The 10,000-nt window shown below is 47.8% G+C and overlaps 1 protein-coding gene across 1 annotated transcript in view; it reads right to left on the reverse strand.

Annotated features, from left to right (window-relative positions):
- The window catches only part of hivep3a (HIVEP zinc finger 3a), a 28,198-nt gene extending 19,446 nt beyond the window's left edge, over positions 1 to 8,752 (reverse strand). The window contains exons 1-2 of the mRNA XM_063185034.1: positions 4,288 to 8,752; positions 2,106 to 2,296 (exon numbers count right to left, since the gene is read on the reverse strand). Coding sequence (XP_063041104.1) covers positions 2,106 to 2,296; positions 4,288 to 8,556 — 4,460 coding nt within the window. The 5' untranslated portion in view covers positions 8,557 to 8,752. The remainder of the gene's footprint in view (positions 1 to 2,105; positions 2,297 to 4,287) is intronic.
- Between the last annotated feature and the right edge of the window lie 1,248 nt (positions 8,753 to 10,000).

Consider the following 10,000-nt stretch of genomic DNA (forward strand, 5'->3'; position numbering starts at 1 on the left):
TCCCTCCCCCTACCCCACCCCCATCTCTCATAGGTACAGTATATATGTTTATATGAATGGCCGTGATCACTGATGAGGTTTTGCATAACCAGAGCCCTGCAGGGTGTGGACAAGAAGATAGTGGAGAGGAGAGGAGAGGAGAGGAGAGGAGAGAAAAGAAAAGAGGAGAGGAGAGGAGAGGAGAGGATAGGAGAGGGGAGGAGAGTAGAAGGGGAGAGGAGAGGAGAGGAGAGGAGAGGAGAGAAAAGAAAAGAGGAGAGGAGAGGAGAGGAAAGAGAAGAGGACGGAGTAGAGGAGAGGAGAGCATAGCGGAGAGGGAAGAGGATTGGAGAGCATAGCGGAGAGGGAAGAGGATTGGAGAGCATAGCACAAAGGAGAGAGGAGAAGAGCATAGCGGGGAGGAGAGAGGAGAGAAGAGAGGAGAGCAGAGCAGAGAGCAGAGAGGAGAGAGGAGAGGAAAGCAGAGGAGAGAAGAGAGGAGAGCATAGCAGAGAGGAGAGAACAGAGTGGAGCAGGGAGAGAGAGAGAGAGAGAGAGAGAGAGAGAGAGAGAGAGAGAGAGAGAGAGAGAGAGAGAGAGAGAGAGAGAGAGAGAGAGAGAGAGAGAGAGAGAGAGAGAGAGAGAGAGAGAGGACGTGGACGCCAAGCTAGGTAGTTTCCTGGCTCACAGTGCCCCAACAGATGGCCTATGCTGGCCCTGACAGGCAACCCGAATCCCCTGCAGCAGGGGCCAGAACAACACCTCCCAGCGCCTGACACACCAGTGACAGAAACCAAGCGTGCGCAGGAGTGGAGGGAGTACAGTACCGGCTCTGTCATACCTCAAGTACAGCCCCACCCAGCCCGCCATGCAGCCAGGCTTACAGGCAGGCAGGCCTACAGGCAACACATTTGTTATAGCAGAGCTATGGCGTTATGACGAGGTGGTAGAGATTTTTTATTTAACCCATTTTAGCCTGATGTTGCATTGTATATGCTGTTTGACCTTTGGTGCCTGGAGCGACATACTACAGAACGCGGCATTCAGGCTCTTTAGATTTGAGATTTTTTATTAAAAATGTGGGTAAGTTAGAGTTGACTTAACACATTCTAGTACAAGATGTGGGTCCTAACTTTTAAATGCACCTTATCTTATGTTTTTATGTGCTTCTGAGGCTGAGATATTTCGTTTTTAACACTTTGTAGGCAGAGGGCACCTTTTCCCAAAAAGGGCTAAGGCATTCAGCGGGCATTTTTTGAAGGTTAATGTCTTATAGAGCTAGTACTTTATTATTATCCGTTTCTACCATTAGGGCAATGAAAGCAACTAGATGATATCTGAAGCTGTCATCTGATGTATATGTGGTCATGTTTCCTTGTACTGTCTCAGAGTTTTCCTATTTCCTATTTCATTGTATATATTGTAAATATTGTACATGCACTATATGGGGTTATGTTGCACATTGTTGTCACTTGTCCCAGGCGATTGAGCTCAATGAGGATCACCTGGGTGGGGGTTGAATCACCTATGGAATCATGGGTATTTAAACAGGGTTTTCTATGTGTTAATAATGATTGATGAAGGGCATGCCGCCCAAAACGTCACAATATTAAAAGAAGAAAAATGAGAGCTTCGTGCTTCGCGCTTCGTGCGTGCGGCGAATCACACCCGTGAGGGTATCCCACAAGAACCTCACTCCCACTCCTGTCATATTGCTTAAATACCATAACATTTTATAGGGTAAGATTTCATTGGTATTGTGTGCATGCTCATAGGAATCATGTTGTTGTGCATGATAAACCGCATATCAGTATACTAGTATTTAAGAATATACTGTTTTTGGAATTAGAATGACATAATAATACATTGACTTTAATGTTTTATTTCATCCTATTATTAACCAGTAAAAGATAGCCTGGCCAGCACATACATGGAATCCTAAAGTGTGGCTTTCTAAAGTGAATGATATTCAGTCATGCTGAATCCCCACACATTGTTTCAAGTTCACTGAGTTCTGTATGTCGTGAGATCTTGCTGTTAATACCAGCTTGTTGTATTTATATTTAGCTTTTATTTTTCAATTCATGGGAATAGAAGCACAGAAAGGAAATGACTAACACACTCACCCTCCTTCACAGCTCTGAACAGTAGGAGGCTCGGATTGTTTGGAGGTTGCTATTGATTTCTTCCTCTCCTCGCCATAATCCTCCTCCTCCTCCTCCTCTTCTTCTTCTTCTTCTTCTTCTCCTTCCGTCTTGCATTCGGTGGACTGAACTTCCCTGGCCTCAGTGGGGTGGTCGTGCCGAGTGGGGTGTACCTGTTACTCAAGAGAGACATGCGGGCAAATTCACCAACCCTGTCCCCCGCAATCACAAAAAAAATCCAGGGGGGGCACAGAGATGGTGAATTCTCATTCAACATTTGGAACATCATCTCCCTGTGTTGCATCACCATCCATCAGGGCTGGACTAGCCATCTGGCATAGCGGGCATTTCCCGGTGGGCCCCGCACCCTTTTGGGCCCCGCACCCTTTTGGGCCCCTATTTTCGGAAATGTAAAAAAAAGGAAAAAAAGATTTTCTTTTTTTCATTTCTGAAAATAGGGGCCCACGAGGGTGCAGGGCCCGACGGTGAGTTAAATCTTCACCACTAATTATGAAGGGCCCCTTTAAAGGGACACTGTGCAGGAAATGGTCAAAAAGGGTACTGCAACTATGCTGGTCATTGAAACTGGGCTGCCAATTGCCCGTAGTTTTCTATGATGAAAGTAATAAACAAATATTTTCTAGTATGGTTCAAGTAAAGTCATTTTTGCAGCTAAAAATGGCTATTTTTGGAAATTCAAAATGGCGGACCATGGAGAAGATCCCCCTTTTCATGAATGAAAAGTGCAATTTTCCCATTCATTATGAATACTTAGAATTTGATGGTGTTGGTAAGTATTCATGAAAAAGGTAACATTAGTGAATGGGCAGCATGAATTCTGGAAATAAAAAAACTAAAAATCTCACACAGTGTCCCTTTAAGTCAAAAGTGCTCGGTCCCTATTTCTCCCCTAGTCCAGCCCTGGCATCCATCCTCCATGTTCATGCAGCATCACCCTGAACTATGTTATTACCAGGGACACATTATCAGGGACAAACACAGTACCACCATTCACAATAATTACCTCCGCAAAGGAGATCATGTTTTCGGTCGCATTGGTTTGTCCTTCTGTATGCTTGTCTGTCTGTCTGTCTGTTTGTCTGTCTGTCTGTCTGTCTGTCTGTCTGTTTGTCTGATTGTATTAGCAGGATAACACAAAAGTTTATGAACAGATTTGGATGAAACTTTGTGGAGTTTTTGGAAATGATAAAAAGAAACAAGTGATTATATTTTGATGGTGATCCAGATCATAATCCGGAACCTGGACTTTTTATAAAAAAGATTCTTCACCATTGCAGGATAGGGTGAATTTTGACATTTACGTTTTTAACTCCACAAAAAGAAGGCAGAAAGACTTGAAAAAATGGGGTGTAACATAGTCAAGTGTTCTATCAAACACTTTCCTAGTGTTTCTAGTTATGAATATGGTACAGTTACTTCTCAGTCCTTGCCAGTTTGAAAAGGGCAACAGTAAACCTGTAGCCTCATCATGCACACAATTCCATGAGTGGAACCTTGTCCAAATCATTGAAAAGACTTTACTACCATTGCAGTAAACTATTACGATGCTACACAGAGGCTTTTATAATACTGTACATTGCGACTTGGTGGTTGCCATTCTGGTAAAAGACTATTTGTAGACAAAGTGCGCTCCACTCCGAAAAGTTTCTTACAAGGTCTTTGGGTATGAGCAAACAGCAAAGTTCATGTATGGTAAAAAAGCTGCACTCCCGGATCAATTTTTTGCAGTTTTAATACTGGGTTAGCATGGCAGACAGACAGACGTTTCGGCCTAAGCCTTCTTCACGCTGATGAAGGCTTAGGCCGAAACGTCTGTCTGTCTGCCATGCTACCCCAGTATTAAAACTGCAAGAAACTGATTCGGGAGTGCGGCTTTTTTACTACACATTCTGGTAACAGCAAATGTATAGCAAGGGCCTTTTCTTTAGTGTTTAACCCCTTAAAACACGGCGTTAAAAATCAGTTGTTACCAGAATGGCAATGACGAAGTCGTAGTGCACTACTAACAGTCCTCTAGTAGTACTATGGTAATTAACCTTTCAGTGACTATTACAGTGTGCCTCTGAAGGTACGGCGGGCATTATGGGGCTACTGAATGAGATCATTGTCAAAATACTTTTCGTTAGAATTTGTAATAATGTACCTCAGACACGCCTGGCTTCCTGGGGTCGGCGGCTGCTCCTTCCTTTCCCTTTTCCTCCCCTGGCGTTGTGGGCGGTGATACCGGGGGCGGTGACATCGGGGCCATGGTGTAGGTGACGGAGGAGGAGTGGCCCTGCTTGCAGTGGAGCAGAGAGAGCATCTCCTTGCTGCTGATTCCCGGCGGGTTGGGGTTGTAGGCACTGGTGGACCAGGAGGAGTACACCGAGGACTGGTGGTCACTCAGAGGGGACGGGCTGGGTTTGGCGTAGTGGAGATAGCACCAGCTGTACTCGGGCTTGGCGTGAAGTGTAGGCATCGATGTCTCTTTGTTGCTGTTGGTGGCAATGGTGGCGGTCGTGGTGGTGACTGTGTTGGTGGTGGCTGAAAAAAAGCTGTGAGTACTGCTGGCTTGTTTGTCTGACTGCTCGACTGAATGCTTGTCAGTTTTGACAGGGTCTGGAAGTCGAAGCTCGTTTCCTTTATCCCCCTCTTCCACATCCTCCTCCTCATCCTCCTCCTCCTCCTCGTCCTCTTTATTGTCCTCTTTCACTCTCTTCTGTTGCTGCGAGTCAGGCCCGAATTCCACACTACTCGACGGGGACAGCATTCGCTTGCTTCCTCCAGACCCGACTGACCTGCTGCATCCCTGTAGCTGGCTATCTGAGGCAGCAACAGCCCCAAGTAGGCCGCTGGCTGGGTCCACACACATCGCAGCAGACACATCCAAAGTCACATTTTGGTGGTGTATGCTCGACCTGAGCTCCTGAGGTTTCATTGCATCTACATTGTGAGAGAGTGTCGTGTAAATGGCACTGGAGTGAGTGGGGATGTTCTCCTGTACGCGCACGGCTACTGTTTGCATCCCGCAAGGCCGTAGTGGCTCAGAGTCGGGGGTAATACTCAAGTAAACACGCTGGTGCTGGTGGTGATGGACTGATGGTTGGGAAGAGAATGCCGCTCGTGGCTGGTTTTCATTCATTGGGCCTCTGACGGCGGGGGTCTCCAGTTTGAGAGACGATGCACCTGGGCAGTATCGGGCCTTTGCTGCTCCAGATGGACCTTGGGAAGAGGGATGGCCAGGAGGGCCGTGCTGAAGTCCTTCTGGTCCCATGTAAACAACCGGTGTTGCTTGCTCCGATTTGTGTTCTAATGACTGAATCGGCAGCACCTCTGGCAACTTGCTAAACTCGTGTCTCGGGTCTTGTCGCCACAGCGCTGCTGGTGAGTTTTGGCAATGAGAATGAACAGGAGGTTTGTCACAAGGAGTCTGTGTGCACCGTGGGTGCTCAGTGGGTGCCAGACCTGGGTTTACAGGGGGACTGGGTGGAGCACTAGCGGTGCAAAAACTACTCTGCATGCTCCCACAAGGCCCACTACGAGATGATGCTTCCTGACTCTGCACTTCCTCCTCATCCGGGTCCCGGACTGGTGTGTGCCGTAGCAGGAGGCATTTGCGCCTCTCCCTCCAGCCAGCTGGGGTGCGATCTGGGGACAGGGAGCTGTAGTCAAAGGACTTGCTACGGGCCTCTGAGATTGGAGTGCATTGCTGCGGGACATGGGGAGCTTGCTCAGAAGCAGAGCGTCTCATCTCCCTGTGGTGATGGTTGTGGTGGTGGGAACTAGAGGGAACGGCTAACATGTGTGTGGCTCTGGATCTCCTCCCAGAGGTCATCCCCTCATCACCTGCATTCCCCAAGTCCTCGAATGATGCAGATCGGCTGGATGTGCACGACATGTTGCTGTCTTGACTTGGGCTGCGAGGGGGCAAAGACATGGATTCGAAACTGGAGTCCCCCGAGGATTGGGCCGCCTCAGCCAGGCGGAGGCGCTTCTTTTTCGGGGGAAGCTTTTCAATGGGAAGCTGGGCCAAGGTGGAGCTTCGTTGAGGCCACTGAAATGTTTCATCTGACCTCTCTGTCTCTTTGGCAACTGTGGAGACTGTTGCAGTCGGTGACATTGGCATGGCGGTGTTTGTATCCTCTGTGACTAGGATCTCTGGCACTTGAACGTTAGGCTGCCGCACCAACTTGCGGAAGCCTGGTGATCTGGGGATCTGATCTGGCAACTGAGGTGAGGCTGAACGGTGTTCAAGATGGGCAAATGTATCTTGGTCGTCCTTCTCTTTACTTTTCACAAACATATTTCGCTCTTGCTTTTCAAAGGAGCTTGTGTGTTGTATCACTGATATCCCCTTTAATGATCTCTCAGGGTCCTTCTCTAGCCGGGTCCCCTGCCTGGGTCCTTTGTAGAGCTCGCTGGTTGATTCCCTTAAACTTTGTGGACTTTTCTCAGATGTAGATGGCAAAGACACAGACGAACAGGAATCATCCAGCTCAAGACTGTCCTCTTTTCTTCTCTTTCGTACCATCAAGGCACCTGGCCTGCTCATGAAATGCATCCTTACAGCATTCTCTACCGGCACAGGAACTGGCTCCACTTTCTGCGTTTGACCATGCACCTTGCAATATTGCCGCCTGTGTGTCTTGTAACTTTCCCAGTCTTTGCAGCCAGTGCCACATTCTTCACACTCGTAAGGTTGAATGGGTCTTTGTTTCTGGTTAGATGGGTTTTGCACATCTTGGTGATACATAAGTGAGCAAGAGGACATTGTTGTTGTTGTTGTTGCTGCTGTTGCTGTTGTTGTTGATGATGATGGTATGGGCAGTTTTTCAGGAGTAAAATCACAGCCAATGGGCAGCTCGATTGCTGGTTGGCGACGCAGCCAAGCATGGCGCCGATTTGTCTGCGATGGTGGCTGCTCGTCAAATGATTGGCTAAGCCTCAGGTGGCGGGGAGAAGCGTCTGTTCTACAAGCAGGAGGCTCAGAAGGAACTGACAGACTCCTCAAGAGAGGGGCAGCCGAGGCCTGGCTCGGGCACTGTTCTATATTTAGGCTCTGCTGATGGAATTTCTGACATGGAACGCCCAGCGTTATAGACCCGCTGCCCTTAGAACTGGCCTCCGTGACTTTGGGGCAGTGAACAAGGGGTTCTTTAAGAGCGGCAGTCTTGGCAGACTCTGTGCTGCTCCGTCTGGAGAGTGAGAACCGTCTGGGCTTGACACTGTCAATCTTACTGGTGTCCATCACAGCTTCGTTGATGGTGATGAGTTTAGTGATGTGGTCAATGACTTGCTTTTTGGGAAGGTTGAACGGTATGCCTTTCCCCTCGGGTCCACTCGAGCCCTGCTGCTGGTTACGGGCAGCTCTTTGCAGATGCCCCAGGCGCCCGTACTTGCCAAGGATGATCTCAGCATAGCTCTTGGCACTGGAGTTTGGAGGGCTGTCCTGAGACTGCTCTGTGCTCTCGGAGCGAGAGAAGTAACCCGACTCTGTGCTGCCGCGGCTTCCCAAAGTCAGTGAAGAGGAAACGTCATCTGACGAGCCCACGGCCGGCGCTTGCTTGGTCTTGCTCAACCGCAGTGCTAGTCTCTTTTTCACGGCGTGAGAGTCTCCCAGCCCACTCGACTGATCACTGGAGCATGGCTCCATGCTGTAAGGTGCTTGCGAGCCTAGTACCCCTTCCTGTTTCTTTACAGAAGCGGTTGATGGCGACCGGTTGGAGTCATCCTCCGAATCAGTCAACATCTCTTCTTGTCCGCTAACGACGTGTTCGTCTTTGTTGGGTGGAGCCAGCCCAGCTTTGACCCGGTGGGTGTGTGACTTGCGGTGTTTGTACAGGTTGCTCTTTGTCTTGAAGGAGAAACCGCAAGGGCCGCAAGGGTAGGGCCTCTCACCAGTGTGAGAGCGGATGTGCTTCTGTAGCACGCTGGGCTTAGCACAAGCCCGTCCGCAGTAGCTGCACACATACTTCCCAGGCTTCTGTGGCTTCCGCTCTCGTTTCTGTTTCGGAGTTCCCTCCTGGACGTCCTCGTCTGTGACGTTAGATGGAGCTGCATCGCTTGAAGACGGGACACGTGGGGCACTTGTGGGCTCTTCCTTTGACACCTGGCTGGACGCTCTGCCCTCGCTGCTCACCTGTGATGGTCCGGCATCTTCTGCTGCCGCTCCACCCTCCTTAATTGCCTCCGAATCTTGAGCATGTCTCCTCTGAAGTCTGAGGCGTTTCCTTTCCAGGTGAGGACGTCTTGGCGGTTTGGCTGTGTTACCGGGGCAACGATGATGCTCGGAGTCCTGTCCATCCTGTCCCCGCTTGGCTGGCTGAGCTCTGGAGGGCTGAGGGGTGCAGCTGACTGTGGGAGTTGCACATCGAGGCTGGTCTTCACCCCCAGACGTCTCCCCAGCTTTCAGCTGGCTATGCGAGGCCTCCATAAAATGGGGCTACTGCCGTTACTACAGACCTTTATGGCTTTGTGTGGCTTTTAGAGACCACACAGAAAAATGGGAGATAGTCATACAGGTCAATTTGTAAAGAATCTCTTACAAACTTGCTTCACTGGTCATGGTGAATGCATCCACTTCTGTCTCGTTCTTGGTCATTACTGAAAAAAGCTAAACTGATCTTGACTTTTTTTAGGATTACATCCAAAAGCGCCCACAAACGTGTCTTATCATCTCCAGGAAGAGTCTGATTTCATGTTCTTCAAACGAGATCCCTTCAGAGGTTCTGTTGAAAAAACACAAAAAGCCAGGTATAAATGTTACATTTCGTCATGATTCATCTTTTACTAAACATGCAACAACATGTGTGCACAGTGGTAATAAGTGGTAAATTTAATACAGCTGGGATTAGATCTTCTGGTTACAGAGTACATCTTTATTTTGTGGGTTTGGCCTCTATGGTAGCAAGTTTACAGGATGATTTGACATCTGCGTTAAAGCTGAAACCACAGGCTGACCATCAAAGAGGCCACTGGCCAAACAAATCCAGTCCTGTGAGGCTAATATAAAAGTGTGTGCGTGCGTGTGCGTGCGTGCGTGTGTGTGTGTGTGTGTGTGTGTGTGTGTGTGTGTGTGTGTGTGTGTGTGTGTGTGTGTGTGTGTGTGTGTGTGTGTGTGTGTGTGTGTGTGTGTGTTCGTGTTTGAATGATACATATACAGGTATATACATACTATATATATATAGAGAGAGAGAGGGAGAGAGAGATTAGAGAGCGAGAGCAAGAGCGAATCAGACAGAGAGTTTCAAAAGAGAGACAGAAACTTGAAAACAGATAGAAGTAATTTTAACAACCTAACGCCTGTGGGGTTAAACTTAAACTATGGGGTCATAATTAATAGGGCGGACCACCAGTTTTTCTTTAAAAAACCTGTCTGTCTTTATGGTTCAGCAGCATTTCATAGCCCCTTTCATTGGGCCTAAATCTGTCGTACTTTTCTCAGGGTTCCAAGAAAGCTAATATTTAAGCAGAGAGTGTATACACACAAGGGACACGCAGCCCGACACTCTAATGGATTCAAATAGCCATCAGTTTTAGATGACCTATCCACTTGTTTATCTAATCCCAGAGCTGAAAGGTATACTATATCAATAAGTGAATAAATAAAGGAAAAAATGCTTCTGTTTAATGGGAAGTGTGAGAAGTCCTGCATAGAAAAACAATCAGAGTCAATTATGATTAAATATTAAATCCCTCAGAATCAATACCTCATACATAGTACACATTTAATTAATTGAGCTGACATTTCAAACATGATTAAAAAGCTCAGACATTGTTTAATTAGATTTCCAGAAGTCCTACTTCAATGATTTCCCACATTTAAATACGTAGGCTTAAATACGAATCTAAAATAGCTTATTTTGCAAGCCTTGTGA

Source organism: Engraulis encrasicolus, chromosome 20, assembly GCF_034702125.1.
Source record: "Engraulis encrasicolus isolate BLACKSEA-1 chromosome 20, IST_EnEncr_1.0, whole genome shotgun sequence".
NCBI lineage: Eukaryota > Metazoa > Chordata > Actinopteri > Clupeiformes > Engraulidae > Engraulis > Engraulis encrasicolus.